The sequence below is a fragment of the Schistocerca serialis genome, chromosome 11 (assembly GCF_023864345.2).
Source record: "Schistocerca serialis cubense isolate TAMUIC-IGC-003099 chromosome 11, iqSchSeri2.2, whole genome shotgun sequence".
Lineage (NCBI taxonomy): Eukaryota > Metazoa > Arthropoda > Insecta > Orthoptera > Acrididae > Schistocerca > Schistocerca serialis.
In genome coordinates this window covers 38,020,416-38,043,683 of record NC_064648.1, presented here as the reverse complement: position 1 = coordinate 38,043,683, position 23,268 = coordinate 38,020,416, and the positions used below count along the sequence as shown (strand labels likewise).

The 23,268-nt window shown below is 45.0% G+C and overlaps 1 protein-coding gene across 1 annotated transcript in view; it reads left to right on the top strand.

The window, feature by feature from the left end:
- LOC126426417 (ankyrin-1-like) overlaps positions 1-22,733 on the top strand; it is a 100,645-nt gene extending 77,912 nt beyond the window's left edge. The window contains exon 3 of the mRNA XM_050088334.1: positions 20,779-22,733. Coding sequence (XP_049944291.1) covers positions 20,779-22,444 — 1,666 coding nt within the window. The 3' untranslated portion in view covers positions 22,445-22,733. The remainder of the gene's footprint in view (positions 1-20,778) is intronic.
- The last annotated feature ends 535 nt before the right edge of the window (positions 22,734-23,268 follow it).

Genomic DNA, 23,268 nt, shown 5'->3' with positions numbered 1-23,268 from the left:
ACATACACAAAAATTTTATCATACATATCATAGTAGGTCCTTACCTATAACAAATGTTAGTGATTTCGGGTAAAATTTCTAAACGGGAAATCTAAAGTAAAAAATTTCAGTTACACAATGAGAGCTGGCAGATTAAATATAATTAAAGTGACTTGTGTACAAAAACAAATAATTTAAAACAATTTTGTATTGTAGCCATCATTGTTAGTTATGTTACATCACAACCAGATTTTATTACCTGAAAATATGTGTTGTAATGAAGAAAAAGCGGACCATCTTATGTAGACTGAGTACTCACAGTCCATCTTAGATTAGTCAACAATTCAACAGAAATATTCCAAAAATTTTACGCATATTATGTAGAGGAGTCTGACAATATTCTGATATAATTCCACTAACCCAAAGGATGGTCGTTCATGTCCTGCACTGTTTCATACTATGTGACTAGTTCCATAAACTTGATGAATCATCTCATCAAATGAAAGAAAATTGCTTGGTGTTCCTTTTCACATCAAACAAACCGAAATGAGTCTAACAAACGGTTATAAAATAAGATACATAAAGCTTTCAGCCACAACCTTCAATTTTAAGAAACACACCATTCATACACGCAGGCAAGCACAACTCACGTACACATGATTGCCAACTCCAGCCGGAATGCAACTACACTATGTGATCAAAAGTATCTGGACACCTGGCTGAAAATAACTTAAAAGTTCTGCAAGGTTCGCAGGAGAGCTTCTGTGAAGTTTGGAAGGTAGGAGACGAGGTACTGGCGGAATTAAAGCTGTGGGGGTGGGTCGTGAGTCGTGCTTGGGTAGCTCAGCTGGTAGAGCACTTGCCCGCGAAAGGCGAAGATCCCGAGTTCGAGTCTCGGTCCGGCACACAGTTCTCCCACGAAGTTTCAACTTAAAAGTTCGTGGCACACTACATCGGTAATGCTGGAATTCAACAGTGGCAAGCAAGAAGGTGCTTAAAACATCAATGTAGGCCTGTGCTGTGACAGTTCTGTGCAAAACAACTAGGGGTGCAACTCCTTCCATGATGAATACGACCACACCATAACACCACCGCCTCAGAATTGTACTGTTGGCACTACATATGCTGGCAGATGACATTCACCGGGCATTTGCCATACCCACACCCTGCCATCGGATCGCCACATTATGTACCATGATTCGTCACTCAACACAACATTTTCACCGTTCAATCGTCCAATGTTTACGCTCCTTACACCAAGTGAGGCATCGTTTGGCATTTACCGGTGTGATTTGTGACTTATGAGCAGCCGCTCGACCATGAAATACAAATTTTCTCGCCTCCCTGCTAACTGTTAATAGTACTTGAATTGGATCCTGATGCAGTTTGGAATTCCTGTGTGATGGTTTGGATAGATGTCTGCCTATTACACATTACGACCCTCTTCAACTGTCGGCCGTCTCTGTCAGTCAACAGACAAGGTCGGCCTGTACGCTTTTGTGCTGTACGTGTCCCTTCACGTTTCCACTTCACTGTGGCATTGGAAACAGTGAACCTAGGGACGTTTTGAAGTGTGGAAATCACACGTACAGACGTATGACACAAGTGACATCCAGTCACCTGACCACGTTCGAAGTCTGTGAGTTCCGTGGAGCGCCCCATCCTGCTATCTCACGATGTCTAATGACTACTCAGGTCGCTGGTATGGAGTACCTGGCAGTAGGTGGCAGCACACTGCACGTAATATGAAAAAGGTATGTTTGTGGGGGTGTCGGGATACTTTTGATCACGCAGTTTAAAAAAATAGGTTTGCCCTTGAATTTAGGAAACCCACACTAATAAACTGCACTACTGAAATGAACTTTGTCCCACTACTTATGTGGACGTCCTGTACACAGCGCCTCGTCTTTGATTTCGTTTTAACTTGCTGCACAACACATGGTGATTTGTATCCGTCTCTGTTAACCATCTTACACTCAAGGGACTTAAGGTTTCTCTCATTCGCGAATGCGCTTCTAGACTGCTAGTCAAGTTATTTTGTTTGTAGTTTTGCGATATGTTCAGAAGGGATGTTAAATGTTGTGACTATATGTCTGTTCGTAAGCACAAAAGATAATATGTCTAAGTTCATGTAGTATATTCCGTTTTCCATACATTTGGACTGCTGCAATTCGTTATCTTACACCTTCTCCTTCATTCCCCAATTTTATCACGTATTCTTTGTCTCAATGTTTGAATACGTGATACTGGTTTCATGCGAAACGTGCTCCATTCCCTAACGTTGCATTTTGCTCAAGCGCTAAACTGCACATGCAGCTATTTTTCGTAAGAAATTTCAGTGATGCAGGTAAGGTGGTGGTCACTCTGTGCTTCGAAATATACAGTGTGTTTATGAATTTGAGGGCTATTCAGACAGTAAGGTCCAATCTGCCGCAAAATGGAAACCACGGTGGAAAACAAAATTGTTTTATGTTCAACAGTTTGCTACACCTTCAAACTTTTTCTGTACGCAGTTACTGTTCCGACTTAGACGTTAGTCGTAGCATTGTACCAGCTTTCCAATACCCTCGTCATAGAAGGCAGGCTCCTGTGCTTTCCGCCACTTCTATATGCTGATCTGCAGCTCGTTGTCTGTGTCAGAATGTTGTCATCATAGCCTGCGATTCATGTGACCATAGATGAGTATCAGAGGCATCCAAATCCGGGCTCTCTGGAGTGGGCAGTGAAAGGAAGAGATAGTAGTGTATGGTGGGGGGAGAGACGAACGCTGTCTGATGGTGTGTGCACAGACTAGACTGCCAACAGACACAGTGTCAGGAGGTTGTGGGGCAGGGAGTTGGGGGGGGGGGGGGAGCGATGCGGCGAGAGAGGGGTGGATGTATTGGCAGGTGGCTGCAAGTAAATAGGGTGGGTGATGAGAATGCGGAGGAGAGGGTAGATCAAAGGGGGTGGAAACTGTTGATGGAATGTGTGGGAACAGTGTTACCAGAGATTGAGGCTAGGATAATTATGGGACTAGAGAATGCGTTGTAAGAGTAACTCCCATTTGTGCGGTTTTAAAGTGTTGGAGGGACGGATGTACACTCCTGCAAATTGAAATAAGAACACCGTGAATTCATTGTCCCAGGAAGGGGAAACTTTATTGACACATTCCTGGGGTCAGATACATCACATGATCACACTGACAGAACCACAGGCACATAGACACAGGCAACAGAGCATGCACAATGTCGGCACTAGTACAGTGTATATCCACCTTTCGCAGCAATGCAGGCTGCTATTCTCCCATGGAGACGATCGTAGAGATGCTGGATGTAGTCCTGTGGAACGGCTTGCCATGCCATTTCCACCTGGCGCCTCAGTTGGACCAGCGTTCGTGCTGGACGTGCAGACCGCATGAGACGACGCTTCATCCAGTCCCAAACATGCTCAATGGGGGACAGATCCGGAGATCTTGCTGGCCAGGGTAGTTGACTTACACCTTCTAGAGCACGTTGGGTGGCACGGGATACATGCGGACGTGCATTGTCCTGTTGGAACAGCAAGTTCCCTTGCCGGTCTAGGAATGGTAGAACGATGGGTTCGATGACGGTTTGGATGTACCGAGCACTATTCAGTGTCCCCTCGACGATCACCAGTGGTGTACGGCCAGTGTAGGAGATCGCTCCCCACACCATGATGCCGCGTGTTGGCCCTGTGTGCCTCGGTCGTATGCAGTCCTGATTGTGGCGCTCACCTGCACGGCGCCAAACACGCATACGACCATCATTGGCACCAAGGCAGAAGCGACTCTCATCGCTGAAGACGACACGTCTCCATTCGTCCCTCCATTCACGCCTGTCGCGACACCACTGGAGGCGAGCTGCACGATGTTGGGGCGTGAGCGGAAGACGGCCTAACGGTGTGCGGGACCGTAGCCCAGCTTCATGGAGACGGTTGCGAATGGTCCTCGCCGATACCCCAGGAGCAACAGTGTCCCTAATTTGCTGGGAAGTGGCGGTGCGGTCCCCTACGGCACTGCGTAGGATCCTACGGTCTTGGCGTGCATCCGTGCGTCGCTGCGGTCCGGTCCCAGGTCGACGGGCACGTGCACCTTCCGCCGACCACTGGCGACAACATCGATGTACTGTGGAGACCTCACGCCCCACGTGTTGAGCAATTCGGCGGTACGTCCACCCGGCCTCCCGCATGCCCACTATACGCCCTCGCTCAAAGTCCGTCAACTGCACATACGGTTCACGTCCACGCTGTCGCGGCATGCTACCAGTGTTAAAGACTGCGATGGAGCTCCGTATGCCACGGCAAACTGGCTGACACTGACGGCGGCGGTGCACAAATGCTGCGCAGCTAGTGCCATCGACGGCCAACACCGCGGTTCCTGGTGTGTCCGCTGTGCTGTGCGTGTGATCATTGCTTGTACAGCCCTCTCGCAGTGTCCGGAGCAAGTATGGTGGGTCTGACACACCGGTGTGAATGTGTTCTTTTTTCCATTTCCAGGAGTGTAGATGGCTTGGGTAGTAAAGCAGCCATTGAAATCAACTGCGTTATGTTCAGCTGCATGTTGTCGCACAGGGTGGTCTACTTTGCTCTACTGGGTGACGAAGGGAACACTCCTTTGTGGGTGGTGGGACGATTGGGGTTGAGTAGAAATAGCATGGGAGATCTGGTTGCACACTAGGTCTGGGGTTTAGTGGCTGCCTGTGAAGGTCTTGGTGAGAGTCTCAGCATTCTGAGGAAGAGAGCTTTCGTCACTGCAGACATGTCGTGTCCAGGCTGCGTGGGATGGATTTTTTGGTGGGAAAGAGATGACAACTGTCAAAGTGCAGATGCTGTTGGTCGTTAGAGGCAGGTTATTTTGCCCCCACTGGGAGAATTTCAGCCCTAATTGACCAACACCTTCCGGTAGTCGTGTGTACGTGAGGTGTGGTTGCTTTTGTGTTGAGTGGTGTGTGTTTCTCTCTTACTGATGAAAATCTTTTGGCCGAAAGTTTTATGTAAGTGTCTTAATCGTGTCTGTCTGGAACTTGATGTGCCTTCTTTACGGGCAGTAGCAATCTATCTTTTCCTACATTGTTGATATTTCTACCTGATGCTTCCATTGTTGGTTATAAAATAAAACACTTGAGTGGCGGCCATAATCAAAACACCAATACGACTTTGGTTTGATCATCCACATTCGGTGCTGTACACTGGACAGCCGAGTCACCGATGTAAAAGCGACATATAAGTGTTACATATAACTTATGAATCTTGTAGCATTCAGTAACGCTTGTGGTGGTCAAATCTCGAGCCTATATTGCGTGAACCGCTAATTGTCGCAAAAAAGCTGTTTTTTTTCCTCCAGGTCACAGCAATTTTTCGGCTATCAGGTTGGTTATTAATTGCGACATTAAGTCAGATTCGATATTATAACATATGCATGTTCCAAACAAAAGTTACTGACGACAGATGTATGCGTTATATGTACACTACTGGCCATTAAAATTGCTGCACCAAGAAGAAATACAGATGATAAACGGGTATTCATTGGACAAATATATTATACTAGAACTGACATGTGATTACATTTCACGCAATTTGGGTGCATACATCCTGAGAAATCAGTACTCAGAACAACCACCTCTGGCCGTAATAACTGGCTTGATACGCCTGGGCATTGAGTCAAACAGAGCTTGGATGGCGTGCACAGGTACAGCTGCCCATGCAGCTTCAACACGATACCACAGTTCATCAAGAGTAGTGACTGGCGTATTGTGAGGAGCCAGTTGCTCGGCCACCATTGACCAGACATTTTCAATTGCTGAGAGATCTGAAGAATGTGCTGGCCAGGGCAGCAGTCGAACATTTTCTGTATCCAGAACGGCCCGCACAGGACCTGCAAGATGCGGTCGTGCATTATCCTGCTGAAATGTAGGGTTTCGCAGGGATCGAATGAACGGTAGAGCCACTGGTCCTAACACATCTGAAATGTAACGTCCACTGTTCGAAGTGCCGTCAATGGGAACACGAGGTAACCGAGACGTGTAACCAATGGCACCCCATACCATCACGCCAGGTGATACGCCAGTATGGCGATGACGAATACACGCTTCCAATGTGCGTTCACCGAGATGTCGCCAAACACGGATACGACCATCACGATGCTGTAAACAGAACCTGGATTCATCCGAAAAAATGAAGTTTTGCCATTCGTGCACCCAGGTTCGACGTCGAGTACACCATCGAAGACGCTCCTGTCTGTGATGCAGCGTCAAGGGTAACCGCAGCAACGGTCTCCGAGCTGATAGTCCATGCTGCTGCAGACGTCGTCGAACTGTTCGTGCAGATGGTTGTCGTCATGCAAACGTCCCCATCTGTTGACACAGGGATCGAGACGTGGCTGCACGATCCGTTACAGCCGTGCCGATAAGATGCCTGTCATCTCGACTACTAGTGATACGAGGCCGTTGGGATCCAGCACGGCATTCCGTATTACCCTCCTGAACCCACCGATTCCATATTCTGCTAACAGTCATTGGATCTCGACCAACGCGAGCAGCAATGTCGCGATACTATAAACCGCAATCGCGATAGGCTACAATCCGACCTTTATCAAAGTCGGAAACGTGATGGTACGCATTTCTCCTCCTTACACGAGGCATCACAACAACGTTTCACCAGGCAACGCCGGTCAACTGCTGTTTGTGAATGAGAAATCGGTTGGAAACGTTCCTCAAGTCAGCACATTGAAGGTGTCGCCACCGGCGCCAACCTTGTGTGAATGTTCTGAAAAGCTAATCATTTGCATATCACAGCATCTTCTTCCTGTCGGTTAAATTTCGCGTCTGTAGCACGTCATCTTCGTGGTGTAGCAATTTTAATGGCCAGTAGTGTAGATAGCTGTCACTTTGTTCCCTGCTGTGCCACACAAAAAATAGGCTGGGTTACAGACATTTCACTCTCTTTGGCTTCCTCTGGTCTCCCTCACATCCGGTCATAGCAGATGAAACTGTCATTAAAAAGAAAAACATGCTACGTTAATACTTGTACTCCAGCGTTAGCCAGAGCTCTGAGCTCACTGCTTTAGCATCTCTGCTGAAAGGCGACACTCGACTTCATGGAAGATGCTGGAAAAATAAATGTCCCTTCTTAATGTTACTACTGAGATGTACATGAAGGAAAAGTAGTAATTTACATTCCAGCAACAAGCCACATCAGTGACAGAGTTAAGCAGACACATCGTAATTGAGGCAGTTAAGTGTATTTGAAGTTATACTACACTTAGTTCATCATAATAATGAAGCTGATGTAAACAAACAGAAATGTGATGATTGGTCAGCAGTCATGGCACGCAGAGACAGATGCTGTTCCACTCATAGTGCAGGTCCTGCTTATGATTAAATGTCTTATTACTGTGTTATCGTAAGTGAAACTTTAAGACATTTTAATGCATTAGCAGCCACCGATGTTTTTCTTAATCATATTTTAGCTCTGTAGCTGTTATTACAAAAATCGTGTACCTTCACAATCTATGCACTGTTATACTCTTACTGTAGCACTGTAGTGTGAAAATGGCTGAGGCTCCATAGTGAAACATGCGCGTAAAACACCGTTAAAAAGTGGTGAGAAACAGATTGTTCTTAATGTTTTTTCCATAAGTTTACAAGAAAAATCGGCTTTGAAGTTTTCTGAGGAACTGTTTTTCCCAAAGTTAACGAATTTCTCGATGTGGGCTTCATAACTTGAGCTGAATCAGTGGCGTCGTACAGTGGTAATCCACTGATCTGGCTTTTGTCGTTCATTTTTTTTTTCGTCCAATTTCGAATACCTACCTCTCCTTTAAACGTAAAATTCATCAAACATATGCTAAGTCACACGTATTTAATCATGATTTTAAATTAAAAATGCGTCTTATTCTTAAATTACATATTGCACGCAGAATTCCAGTTTTCGTTACAAATATGTATTCGTAATTATCACTATGTTACAAAAGATCTTTAATAAAGGCTGTTTAAATGAAGACAACATAAGAAATTAAATTTGTAGGACAAAAATGAAAAATCAAATACTCTTTATTTGGACTTTAGCACAGATGTGGTCTCTCACAAGCCATGGACAACAATAGTTGTCACAGCATCTGTAGGAAGTACGTAATCTATGGTCACACGTCAAACCGATTGTGAGGGGCATATCAGTCGGTCTACAGCCATTGTGCAGGAGAGACTGGGACCAGGGAGAACTGGGGGAATTACACTCATACCCCTGACCAAAAAGTTTGAGGTGCTGTCTTCCACTGAAACTGAGCTAGCAATAGAGGCTTTGCATGTAAGGAAAGAAAGACAAAAGTATCAGAGGACTGTTAATGGTCTACATTTCAAATTTACGGTGAATAATAGTACCTGTTAAGGAAATGGAACAGTCACCACCTACATGTAGTGTGTATAGCTGAGAGCCTCACGCAACATATTGAAGAGGCTATTCCAACAGTCACTGAGGGAACAAGGTGCAACTAGCGGCAGAATGTGACACATGTTGGCACAAATAGTGCCTGTCGCCTAGAGTCTGATGTCATAGTTGGATCATTCCAATGACAGGCTAAAAATGTTGAGAAGGCAAGCCTTGTCCACGAAGCTGTAATGAAATTTACCGATTTCCCACACTGTCCCCCGAACTGACTATGGCGGTCTGGTTGTGCACCTAATGAATGACCTGAACTGGAGACTTCGAACATACTGTGACAAGCGAGACTCAGACTCCCTGCATTTAATCTTCAGGGTTGAGAACAGTACAGTGCCCTTAAATGGGTCAGATGTGCACTGCACATCACCATTTGCGACCCCACAGCTGGTTGTATGTTAACTGTATCGAAGCGTCGTTTAGGTTATACAACTTACCACCATCCAGTCCAGTAATGGTAACTGTTCCAGATCGTGAAGTATTAGTGCAAACCCAAAGAAATGCTCCCATTGATGAAGCAGTTAAAATCCTAACAATCAACTGCTGAACCATTCACGACAAACTCTCAAAATCTGAAGCAGTGCTGAAAAAAATAGTGCTCTTCACATAGTCAAGAAACTCAGATTCGCGAGGTCAGAAACTCAAGCTGAATGCACGAATGTTTGGAAAAGGCTCAGTATCAGATGTGGGCATTAGTTTACAATTGATAGTATCAGCCAACACAGTCACACCCAGATGTAAGTGGGAGCGACAAGATACCTTGCGAAATAATAATAAATGCTTCCTCTCGACACTGCTTTAACAAACAATTCAGAAGCCCACATATGTTGAAAAGAGATCTAATGGCAACAAACAGACCTGAGCTCTTTGAAGATGTTTACATATCGGCGGCCTCAAGGTGTCATAGCAGTAGTGACTGTCGAAGTACGAAGGACAGTAAAATCAAGTAGAAAATTACAGGTTCAGTAACTAATATAAAGATACAGTGGCGTCATATTGTAAGAGATCTTTAAAAGGATTGGTTGGCCAAGCACTGGGTAGGTATGTACGCAGCAGAGCAGCTCAAGATGGGAACGACCCTCTGTGGTACATATAAAGAAACGTCTAAAGAAAGAGTAGCGCTGCATAGTAGATAGATGTTAAATGAAATGAATTCAGCAGTCAAAAGGAAAACGCAAGGTCCCTTCACTGACTACCGTACCAAATGTTATTGGCATGTACATCACAAAACACATCAAAAAAACATATTTGAAGACTATAGTGCACCAGAGATAGTGCTCGGAAGTTCATTCGTGACATGGGAGCTGAAATAGTGCAACAAAGAAAAGACAAGAATGTTTAACTCCATTTTCAAATGTTCCTTTACGAAGGATGATCCAGAAGTCCTGCTTCAGTTTAATTCTCACGCCACTGGAAAGATGATTAGTGGACATATTAATGTCAGTGCCGTTGACAGTCAGCTCGAGTCGCTAAAATCCCTGTCAGGTTCTATACAAAAAATGCAGCTGAGATTGCTCTCATTTTAACTAATACCTTTTAAGTTAAGCTGGTAAATTAATGGGTGACTGTTAACATTAAGTTGCTGTGAAAATGTGTTGCAATCCAAGTTCCTGTAGATTTCTCAATTTAATATCAACATATGCTAGTTGTTGGTCGGCTTCAGTATTTGTTTCGTTTAACCTATATATGACAGTTTTCTCACTATAAATATTGCTGCGATGTAGCAAATCCGTGTTAAAAAGAATTAAAGTCAGTGAGAAGACAAATACATGGGTAACACAAGGGATTAAAGAATCAGCAACTACCCTTAGAAACCTAAACAAACATGCTAAAATAAATACAACAAAAAAACCATACTATAGGAAATATAGAAGGGTCTATAGGAAAGTTTTACAGGCAACAAAAAGGCTAAGCAATGATTCATACATTAATAATGGAAGCAATAAATCAAAATCGATTTCGAAAGTTATAAACAATAGGATAGGAAAATGTAAAACCAAGACCTATAATTTAAAAATTAAAAATGAGGGTAAAGTGTAGAAGATGCTCAACAGGTAGCCAATATATTCAATGAACATTATGTGAACGTAGCACCAAACCTAATTAAAAGCCTATGCAATTCAAACAACAGAAATACAAAAATACCAACTTGTGAAAAGACAATGTCTCTGCACCCATTAACAGAATGTGAAGTTACAAATGCTATTAATAAACTAAAAAATAAAATGTCTTGTGGTATTGACAGAATTCCAGACAAACATAGTTCTACGAGTATAGATACTCACCTAACCGACATTATTAATACTTCTTTCAGGACAGGGGTGTTCCCATCAAAACTAAAACTCTCCATAATAAAGCCACTTCACAAAAAGGAGAGTACAGCTGACATAAATATTTATAGGCCAGTGTCATTATTGTCGGGTTTCTCTAAAGTAATTGAAAGAGTAATTTATGAAAGGCTGGCTGGCTTCCTGAATAAAAATAAAATACTGACTAATGCTCAAAATGGGTTTAGAAAGAACAGATCCACAGAAACGGCAGTCTTCCAATTCATGAAAATGGTTCTAAAAGCCGTGGACAAGAACGAATTAAGCTGTGGAATATTCTTAGATTTATCTAAAGCATTTGATTTAATCAGCCACGACTTATTGCTTATGAAACTAGAATGTTATGGGGTGCGTGGACTTGGCTTCAAATGGTTCGTCTTATCTCTCTGATAGACAACAGAAAGTACAAATATGTCATGAAGGCAAAGAGTATCTTCCAGTTAAAAAAAAACTAGCTATGGAGTGCCCCAGGGTTCTGTGTTAGGCCCTCTGTTGTTCTTGGTGTACATAAACGATTTGCCAAACCATCTGACAGTTGCAGAAACAGTGACGAACAGGCACGTGGTTCACGAGACACGGTCTAGGAGACTCCAACACCTATCAGTGACACGTGTCAACAATAAACACAGAAGGCAGTAACGCAACCGACAACAAAACATAGTGGGCTTCGCAATTTAAGGAGGGTATGGGGAGGATAGAAGCACTCCACCACAACTGGCCTTGGAGAGTGAGTTCGAAAATATTCGCCCAGTCTGAGAATATCCTGTTAGTAAATATCCAAATCAACAGTTCCAGAGGAAGTATAGATCTCAGTTGATGTCGTTTTGTTCCAAGATACAGGTCCAGGCTTCAATTTCAGTAGGAGGTTCTACTGGGGTTTGAATTAAAGTGCACAGGATATCCGCTTATTATCCACATTCAGGACAGAGAAAATTATGTATATGAATCAACAGGTTACATGAGAACATAAAGATCGCGCTAGAAACGGAAAACAATGGAGTAACTCCTTTTCTTGGATGTGGGGGGATTACGGAACACCTCGTGGCAGACTGGGACGTAAAGCCTATACGAATCCGATGCAAACCAACAGATACCTACATTCGGATTCGCACCGCCGTCCAGCACAAAAGAACGCCGCGCTAAGCAGCCTGACAGCGTTAGCTCACTGGATTAGTGGCGTCAACCACGTGCAACATGAACTGAACGCGCTAAAGACAATGTTCTGTACGAATGGATAAAACAGTGGAGACGTACGTGCTATGAGGTACAGCGAAGACAATACCGACAAAGGTACACAATAAACTCTTCCTGTTGGTACATACACCATGTGATCAAACGTATCCGGACACCCAGTTGAAAATAACTTACAAGTTCCTGGCGCCCTCCATCGGTAACGCTGGAATTCAGTATGCCGTCGCCTTCATGATAGCTTCCACTCTCGCAGGTATACTTTAAATCTGGTGCTGGAAGGTTTCTTGGGGAATGGCAGCCCCATTGTTCACGGAGTGCTGCACTGAGGAGAGTTCGGTGAGACCTGGCACGAAGTCGGCGTTCCAAAACATCCCAGAGGTTTTCTATACGATTCAAGTCAGGACACTCTACAGACCAGTCCATTACAGGGACGTTATTGTCGTGTAACCACTCAGTCACAGGCCGTGCATTATGAACAGGTGCTTGATCGTGTTGAAAGATGCAATTGTCATCACCCAATTGCTCTTCAACAGTGGGAAGCAAGGTGTTTAAAACATCAATATAGGCCTGTGCTGTGATAGTGCCACGCAATACAAGAAGGGGGGCAAGCCCACTCCATGAAAAACACGACCACACCATAATACCACCGCCTCCGAATTTTACTGTTGGCTCTACACACGCTGGCGGATGACGTTAACCGGGGGATTCGCCATACCCACACCCTGCCATCGGATCGCCACATTGTGTACCGTGATTCGTCACTCCACAAAACGTTTTTCCACTGTTCAATCGTCTAATGTTTACGCTCCTTACACCAAGCGAGACGTCGTTTGGCATTTATCGGTGTGATGTGTGGTTTATGAGCAGCCGCTCGAGCATGAACTCATAGTTTTCTCAGATTCCGCCTAATTGTCATAGTACTTGCAGTGGATCCTGATGCAGTCTGGAAATCCTGTGTGATGGTCTGGATAGATGTCTGCCTATTATACATTACGACCTCCATCAACTGTCGGCGGTCTCTGTCAGTCAACAGACGATGTCGGCCTGTACGCTTTTGAGCTGTACGTGTCCCTTCACGTTTCCTCTTCAGTGTCACATCGGAAACAGTGGACCTAGGGATGTTTAGGAGTGTGGAAATCTCGTGTGCGGACGTATGACACAAGTGGCACCCAGAACCCTGACGACGTTCGGAGTCTGTGAGTTCCACGGAGCGCCCCATTCTGCTCTCTCACGAAGTCTAACGGCTACTGAGGTCGCTGATATGGAGTACCTTGCAGTAGGTGGCAGCACAATGCACCTAATATGAAAGTTTGTTTTTTGGGGTGGCCGGATACTTTTGGCTCAAATGGCTCTGAGCACTATGCGACTTCTGAGGTCATCAGTCGCCTAGAACTTAGAACTACTTAAACCTAACTAACCTAAGGACATCACACACATCCATGCCCGAGGCAGGATTCCAACCTGCGACCGTAGCAGTCGCGCGGTTCCGGACTGCCCGCCTAGAACTGCTAGACTTTATTACATATTCTTGTAGTATGTAAAGAAATATCAATGTTGGACCACTTTTTTCGCTTTGTGATAGATGGCGCTGTAATAGCCACAAACGTGTAAGTACGTGGAATCACGTAACACTCCGCCAGTGCGGACGGTATTTGCTTCGTGATACATTACCCGTGTTAAAATGGACCGTTTACCAATTGCGGAAAAGGTCGATATCGTGTTGATGTATGGCTATTGTGATCAAAAGTGTCCGGACCGTTGGCCGGATAGTTACGTTATTTAAGGATACAGGAAGTGTTCAGCCACATGTGAAACGTCAACCACGACCTGCAACAAATGATGATGCCCAAGTAAGTGTTTTAGCTGCTGTCGCGGCTAATCCGCACATCAGTAGCAGACAAATTGCGCGAGGATCGGGAGTCTCAAAAACGTCGGTGTTGAGAATGCTACATCAACATCGATTGCACCCGTACCATAGTTCTATGCAGCAGGAGCTGCATGCCGACGACTTTGAACGTCGTGTACAGTTCTGCCACTGGGCACAAGAGAAATTACGGGACGATGACAGGTTTTTAGCACAGTTTCCATTTGGCGACGAAGCGTGATTCACCAACAGTGGTAACGTAAACCGGCATAATATTCACTATTGGGCAACGGAAAATCCACGATGGCTGCGACAAGTGGAACATCAGCGACCTCGGCGGGTTAATGTTGTTGTTGTTGTTGTGGTCTTCAGTCCTGAGACTGGTTTGATGCAGCTCTCCATGCTACTCTATCCTGTGCAAGCCTCTTCATCTCCCAGTACCTACTGCAACCTACATCCTTCTGAATCTGCTTAGTGTATTCATCTCTTGGTCTCCCTCTACGATTTTTACCCTCCACGCTGCCCTCCAATACTAAATTGGTGATCCCTTGATGCCTCAGAACATGTCCTACCAACCGATCCCTTCTTCTGGTCAAGTTTTGCCACAAACTTCTCTTCTCCCCAATCCTATTCAATACTTCCTCATTAGTTATTTGATCTACCCATCTAATCTTCAGCATTCTTCTGTAGCACCACATTTCGAAAGCTTCTATTCTCTTCCTGTCCAAACTATTTATCGTCCATGTTTCACTTCCATACATGGCTACACTCCATACAAATACTTTCAGGAATGACCTCTGGACACACAAATCTATACTCCATGTTAACAAATTTCTCTTCTTCAGAAACGCTTTCCTTGCCATTGCCAGTCTACATTTTATATCCTCTCTACTTCGACCATCATCAGTTATTTTGCTCCCCAAATAGCAAAACTCCTTTACTACTTTAAGTGTCTCATTTCCTAATCTAATTCCCTCAGCATCACCCGACTTAATTCGACCACATTCCATTATCCTGGTTTTGCTTTTGTTGATGTTCATCTTATATCCTCCTTTCAAAACACTGTCCATTCCATTCAACTGCTCTTCCAAGTCCTTTGCTGTCTCTGACAGAATTACAATGTCATCGACGAACCTCAAAGATTTTATTTCTTCTCCATGGATTTTAATACCTACTCCGAATTTTTCTTTTGTTTCCTTTACTGCTTCCTCAATATACAGATTGAATAACATCGGGGAGAGGCTACAACCCTGTCTTACTCCCTTCCCAACCACTGCTTCCCTTTCATGTCCCTCGACTCTTATAACTGCCATCTGGTTTCTGTACAAATTGTAAATAGCCTTTCGCTCCCTGTATTTTACCCCTGCCACCTTTAGAATTTGAAAGAGTATTCCAGTCAACATTGTCAAACGCTTTCTCTAAGTCTACAAATGCTAGAAACGTAGCAATATTGCCTCACGTGTTCCAGTGTTTCTACGGAATCGAAACTGATCTTCCCCAAGGTCGGCTTCTACTAGTTTTTCCATTTGTCTGTAAAGAATTCGTGTTAGTATTTTGCAGCTGTGGCTTATTAAACTGATTGTTCGGTAATTTTCACATCTGTTAATGTATGGTGCGGCATTATGGGAGGAAGGATAATTGGCCCCCATTTTATCGATGGCAATCTAAATGGGGCATTGTATGCTGATTTCCTACGTAATGTTCTACCGATGTTACTACAAGATGTTTCACTGCATGACAGAATGGCGATGTACTTCCAACAAAATGGATGTCCCGCACATAGCTCGCGTGCGGTTGAAGCGGTATTGAATAGCATATTTCGTGGCAGGTGGATTGGTCGTCGAAGCACCATACTGGCCCGCACGTTCACCGGATCTGACGTCCCAGTCTTTCTTTCTGTGGGGAAAGTTGAAGGATATTTGCTATCGTGATCCACCGACAACGCCTGACAACATGCGTCAGCTCATTGTCAATGCATGTGCGAACATTACGGAAGGCGAACTACTCGCTGTTTAGAGGAATGTCGTTACACGTGTTGCCAAATGCATTGAGGTTGACGGACATAATTTTGAGCATTTATTGCATTTATATGGTATTTGCAGGTAATCACGCTGTAACAGCATGCGTTCTCAGAAATGATAATTTCGCAAAGGTACATGTATCACATTGGAACAATCGAAATAAAATGTTCAAACGTACCTGCGTTCTGCATTTTAATTTAAAAAACCTACCTGTTACCAACTGTTGGTCTAAAATTGTGAGCCATATGTTTGTGACTATTACGGCGCCATCTATCACAAAGCGAAAAAAGTAGTCCAACTAAAACATACATATTTATTTACGTACTAAACGAATATGTAATGAAAAATGGGGGTTCCTATCTAAAAAAAACACAGTTGATATCATCTGACCTATGGCAGCGGCATCTAGCGGGACAACCATAGCGCCATCTGGTTTCCCCCTTCAAGCTAGACGAGTTTCGTTCTTTGTAGTTTTTTCGTGTAACGCTTATTTGGTGAGATATTTGTCGCGGTGACGTTCAATGGACCACCCTGTACACACATACCGGTGTATAAGACCAACTTGCGGCTTCTAACATTCTACTGATACTCTCCAATACTCTGTTAGGTTTTGCCTACCTTGAGCTGAGACAGCATGTGCTGACGTCATTGCTATGGTGTCAGCCATGTGATACATCTTAATTACAAAGTTTGGCTGGTCAAACTATGACTTATGTAGTTTCAAATTACTGAGGTCAAGTTTATTGAAGATTGAGTGCACAAAAAGAAAAATTGGAGTCCGTTACAAATTGCTGGTAGTGTTGAGACGTAAATCACGTTTATAATATGTTTTTTGAACATGGTTCACATGAGGGTAGAAGAGCTAAAATCACACCAGAATAAAGCCTACCGCAAAAATGAAAACCGTGCAGAACTTGGTTGTCAGAATGCTCCTGTTTGACAAGGAGAGTACGAATTTTAAATTGGATTTTACCAACGTAAAATATATTGAAAGTTATTAACGCATTCTTATTGAAGTTTGTATTATTGTTATTCGAAACGTAATCTTTTAGGTGAAACTATTTATCTCAACTGAGGTACTTTGTCTTTGAACATCGACTGAGATATGTAAATGGTTCGAAATGATATGTAAGGAAACGTGCAGAAAATTTAAGAGTGCTTTTGTATCAGGTTTGGTGAGATTATTTAAAGTACAGTGTCAGACCCCAAATCTGTTGTCACTGGGAGTCTAAGGTGCTTCAATCTTCTTCGACTGAAGAGCCAAAGAAGCTGATACACCTGTCTAATACCGTTTAGGGCCCCCACGACCACGCAGAAGTTCCGCAACACGATATGGCACGGACTCGACTGATGTCTAAAGTAGTGCTGGAGGGAACTGACACCATGAATCCTGCAGGGCTGTCCGTAAACCTGTAAGAATTCGAGGGAGTGGACATCTCTTCTGAACAGCACGTTGCAAGCCATCCCAGATATGCTCAATAATGTTCATGTCCGGGGAGTTTGGTGGCCAGCGGAAGTGTTTATACTCGGAAGAGTGTTCCTGGGGCCAGGCGAAGCGTAAAGCTTTGTGTGTGTGTGTGTGTGTGTGTGTGTGTGTGTGTGTGTGTGTGTGTAGCCATCAGGTGGGTCTTCAGCTCCGAAAGCCTATATCGATGATGGTTCGCACGCTGACACTTGTTGATGGCGCAGCATTGAAATCTGGAGCAATTAGCGGAAGGGTTGCACTTCTGTCACGTTGAACGATTCTCTTCAGTCGTTGTTGGCCCCACTCTTGCAGGATCTTTTTCCCCCTTGAGCCATTTGATGTTTAACCTGATTCCTGATATTCACGGTGCACTTGTGAAAAAGTCGTACGGGAAAATCTCCACTTCACAGCTACCTCGGAGATGCTGTGTCCCATCGCTCGTGCGCCGACTATAACACGACGTTCAAGCTCACTTAAATCTTGATAAGCTGCCATTGTAGCAGCAGTAACTGAACTAACAAATGCGCCAGACACTTGTTGCCTTACATAGACATTGCCGATTGCAACGCCGTATTCTGCCTGTTTGCATATCTCAGTATTTGAATACACATGCGTATACCAGTTTCTTTGGTGCTGCATTGAATATTGTCCGTAATTAAGAACATAATTTCTAAAAAGCAAAATGTTGAATCACGTGGTGGGAGCAACATAGCACTTACAAGGAAACTCACTAATATGAAATAAGATACACAATACTAAACAAATGTATGTTGCAATGCTAAACGCTACAACAGAAATGTAAGTTACGGTGAACAAAGAGCCATTAATCGGTACAAGTGGATTTGATGTGGACTGAGTACAAGTAGTTGACCCTAGTTTGATAAAAGTGCCAAAGAAATACGTGTACACCGGTGAGCCAAATCGTCGTGACCACTACACCGCGAGACTGAATGCCACCTGGTGACGTCATGGGCACATGACGTTCTAAAGAATGTATACAAGCTGAACAGAGACGAATTGTACACACATCAAAAAAAGTTTTGCATCACATCGGTTCGGAGAGATCCGGAATCTCTACACAAGTTTGGAATAGAAATCAACATAAACATCATTTCCGCCCTTTTTATTTCTCTTGAAAACCACACATGGCATGTTGTACCACCATACAGCGAGACATTGACAGGTGGTGGTCCTGATTCCTGTACACACCGGTACCTCTAATACCCAGTAGCACGCCCTCTTGCATTGATGCATGCCTGTATTCGTCATGGCGTACTATCTACAAGTTTATCAAGGCACTGTTGGTCCTGATTATCCCATCCTCAATGGCGATTCGATGTAGAAACCTCAGAGTGGTTGTTGGGTCAAGTGGTCCATAAACAGCCCTTTTCAATGTCTTACAGGCATGTTCGATAGTGTTCACGTCTGGAGAACATGCTGGCCACTCTAGTCGAGCGATGTCGTTATCCTGAAGGGAGTCATTCACAAGATGTGCACGATGGGGGCGCGAATTGTCCACGCAGACGAATACCTCGCTAATATTCTGCCGATATGGTTGCACTTACGACGCCTTCCGTCACCACCAGCAGCGTACGTCGGCCCAACACAATGCCGCTCCAAAACATCAGGGAACCGCCACCTTGCTACACTCGCTTGGCCGTGTGTTTAAGGCGTTCAACCTGACTGGGTTGCCTCCAAACTCGCTCCTGAAGGAATATGCGACACTCATTGGTGAAGCGAACGTGATGCCAAGCCTGAGCGGTCCATTCAGGATGTTGTTCGGCCCATCTGCACCGAGCTGCATGGTGTCGTGGTCGCAAATATGGGCCTCGCCATGGACGTCGGCAGTGAAGTTGCGCATCACGCAGCCTACTGTACACAATTTGAGTCATAACATGACGTCCTGTGGCTGCACAAAAAGCATTATTCAACATGGTGGCGTTACTGTCAGGGTTCCTCCGAGCCATAATCCGTAGGTAGCGGTCATCCACTGCAGTAGTAGCCCTTGGGGGCCCGAGCGAGGCATGTTATTGACGGTTCCTGTCTCTCTGTACCTCCGCCGTGTCCGAACAACATCGCTTTGGTTCGCTCCGAGACACCTAGACACTTCCCTTATTGAGAGCCCTTCCTGGGACAAAGTAACAATGCGAACACGGTCGAAACGCGGTATTGACGGTCTAGGCATGGTTGAACAACAGACATCACGAGCCATGTAACTCCTTCCTGGTGGAATGACTGGAACTGATCGGCTGTCGGACGCCATCCGTTTAATATGTGTTACTCATGCATAGTTGTTTACATCTTCGGGCGAGTTTAGACATCTCTGAACACTCAAAGGGACTGTGTCTGTGATACAATATCCACAGTCAGCGTCTATCTTCAGGAGTTCTGGGAAGTGGGGTGATGCACAACGTTTTCCGATAAGTATTAATTTTATTCTCGATATGTACTGCCATGAGTTATTTTAAAAAAGGGCAGACTGTTGTGACGAGGCATCTGGGAACAACCATCTCGGAAATGGCAAGGTTTTTGAGCTGTTTCACATGCTACTTTCATGAGCATATATGAACAGTGGTTCAAGGACAGTGAAACCTCGAGCAGGCAGCAAGGTGCTGGACGTGACTGTGAAGTTTGGGGGCTTCCCCACTCTAGTGAAGCAGGATAGGCGGCGATTGTGGCAGATCTGATGGTGGAGTATAGTTAGTACTGGTGCAGGGGCAAGTTTGCCATTCAGCACTCGTTGCTAAAGATGGGACCTTGCAGCATTTGATCCCTGTGTTTTTTCATTCTTGCCCAGTGACATTGCAGTGCGCACAGGATCATAGAGAGCAAACCGTGGGTCGATGAAAACGTGGAGCCTGGTCCGATGAAACACCTCTCTTGATGCAACAGGTCGATGTCATTGTTTGGATAAGCTGTCATCTAGGGCAATGCCTCCTCGAAACACATGCCACACTACAGATATTGGTAGGTGGAGGTAATATTATGTTACCAGGAACAATCACCTGGTCTTTCATTTGACCTCTGATACTAATGAGAAGACTCTGTCACAAGGTTTTTCAAAAACTGGACTCAACTTCGTTGCTGTCGTATAAGGAAATAATCTTTAAATTCGTAGAGGTATAATTGTTTTTGTCTGTCGGTTTGGCAAGTCTGTGGAAGTATTGGTGCACGCATACAGGGTGACTCACTGGTTAACAACAGTATTCTGCCAGGAAACAAAATAAAAATTGAATTTCTTGAAGAAAGGAGTGAAAATGTTTAGAGTGGTTAGTGAATGAAGAGTGCAGCCATGTTGCACAACTATTTATATTGGCTTTAATGTAAAGACTTCTCCACAGTTCAGTTACGCAGAAAAAAGGGAAATGTAGATTTATGTTTTATTTTTACGAAATTGTGTATTTGTGACAGTCCTCAGTTTTACTTTTCGAATTTTTATGTTTGTGAGATGTGCATGTTTTCAGTAGAATGACAGAATTTCATTGTTTTGCGCAGGAGGTGGTCTCGCTACGAGAACGACAATCGCCTGATCCGTGCAGCTCAGAAGGGGGCGGTGGTTGAACTTCAGACGCTGCTGGCAGCAGGTGCAGATGTGAATGCAAAAGATGAGGACGAGAGGACTGCCCTACACTGGGCAGCAGGAAGAGGATACCTCGATGCTGTGAGGTGTCTGCTGGACAGTGGAGCACAGGTGGATGCCATGGACAGGTGGCAGACTGTTCCTCTCCACTGGGCTGCCCGGAAGGGCCACGTGTCTGTTGTACGGCTGCTGGTGACATCTTGTTCTCACCCCAATGTGAAGGGCCAACGTGGGTGGACGCCACTGCACTGGGCAGCTGGGTGTGGCTACACAGGTGTGGCGACTGTGCTGCTGGAGACGGGGGCGGACGAGGAGCTCAGGGACGATGAGGGGGACACGCCTCTGCACCTGGCTGCACAGAGGGGCCACACGGCCGTGTTGCAGCTGCTGCTGGCGTCCTCTCCTCAACCCGACGCGAAGGGGCGGCGCGGACGGACGCTACTACACTGTGCTGCGGCAAGTGGCCACACGGAGGTGGTGACTGTGTTGTTGGCAGCGGGTGCAGATGTAAGTGCCAAAGACGAGGACGAGAGGACTGCCCTGCATTGGGCAGCAGGCAGGGGGAACGTGGAGGTTGTGAAATGTCTCCTGGACAGAGGAGCAAAGGTGCGAGAAGTGGATAAGTACAATACTGTACCTCTGCACTGGGCTGCACGGGAGGGCCACACGGCTGTGGTGCAGCTACTGCTGGCGTCCTCCCGCCGCCCGAATAGGAGAGGGGCAAATGAATGGACACCGTTACACTGGGCGGCAGCAGGTGGCCACACAGATGTGGTGACTATTCTGTTGAAGGCAAGAGCAGACAGAGAGCTCAGAAATGATGTGGGAGACATACCTTTGCACTTGGCTGCACAGAAGGGCCACACAGCTGTTGTGCAGCTACTGCTGTCACCTTCTAATCCCAACGTGAGAGGACAGCACGAGTGGACGCCACTACACTGTGCTGCAGCAAATGGCCACGCAGAAGTGGTGTGTGTGCTGCTGGCGGCAGGTGCAGATGTGAAGGCCAAGGATGAGGATAAGAGAACTGCCTTGCACTGGGCAGCCGGAAGGGGGTACCTGGAGGTGGTGAGGTGCCTACTGGACAGTGGGGCACGGGTGGAAGCAATGGACAAGTGGAAAACTGTGCCTCTACACTGGGCTGCACGAAAGGGCCACACTGCTGTGGTGCAGCTCCTGATGTTGTCCTCCCCTCACCCCAATGTAAGGGGAGGAAATGGATGGACACCATTGCACTGGGCGGCAGCAGATGGCCACGCAGGTGTGGTGACAGCGCTGCTGGAGGCAGGCGCAGATAGAGAGCTCAGAGATGATAAGGGGGACCTACCTCTGCACTTGGCTGCACAGAAAGGCCACGTGGCAGTGGTGCAGCTACTGTTGGCTTCGTCCCCTAACCCGAATGTGAGGGGCCAGCGAGGGTGGACGCCACTGCACTGTGCAGCAGCAAATGGCCACGAAGAGGTGGCGGCTATGCTGGTCGAGTCTGGCGCAGACAAGGGGCTCGAGGATGACAACGGGGACACTGCCCTAGACCTTGCTAGGCTGTCGAACTACCTGGAGTCGATAGAGATGTCAAAATAAAACTCACAACAGTATCACATAAAAGTGTTTTTTTTAATAAGTATTGTTAAATTACTTTAAAGTCAGTACCGCCATTAGACTTTTTTATTTGCAGTGTTACATTTACTCGATCACGATTTTGGCTTTAAAGTGCCATTATCAAGTGATTTAACGTTATACAGTCCCTAAGATGGCATACTGTCGTATTTAAAATACACACCGCCAATAAAAAACAGCCTGATGGCGGTACTGACTTAGCAGAAATATATTATGACTGTGGCCCCACATTATGAAAAACTTGTTAAATTAATTCTGCTGGTATTCATTTGTACAAACCTAAATGTAACTAGTCTAGTAATGCTGCCAGCAAAGAGAGATGAAGCGATATATCTGAACACTAAAGTAAGCTGGAAGAGATAAACTTCGTTCTGAGAAAATAGTCTGAATATATTTCTCATCCAAAGCTTTCAAAAATAAGTAGGATTTATAAACACACCATTAGCAAGAAGCATTTCTGCTATTTGATTACTTTAAACCATGTGGGCTTACATAGTGCTGAGCCTTTTTTTTTATTCTCACTTTACATATACTATTGCTAAATCAGTTCTATAGTTGATTGCATATTTAGCTCTGAGCCCAGACAGAATTCACTTCTGCACATGCAGCACATGTTTATGTTGTACCAGAATGTGACACCGCTATTCACATCACATTATCAGACCATTATGTGGTATCGTGCTGAGTGCACTTTTAATTAAATAATGCTCCAAATAATGAGAAAGATTGGTCCAAAATACACATTCATGACTGGTGATATTCCCAGCACTATACAGAATGTTTCAACA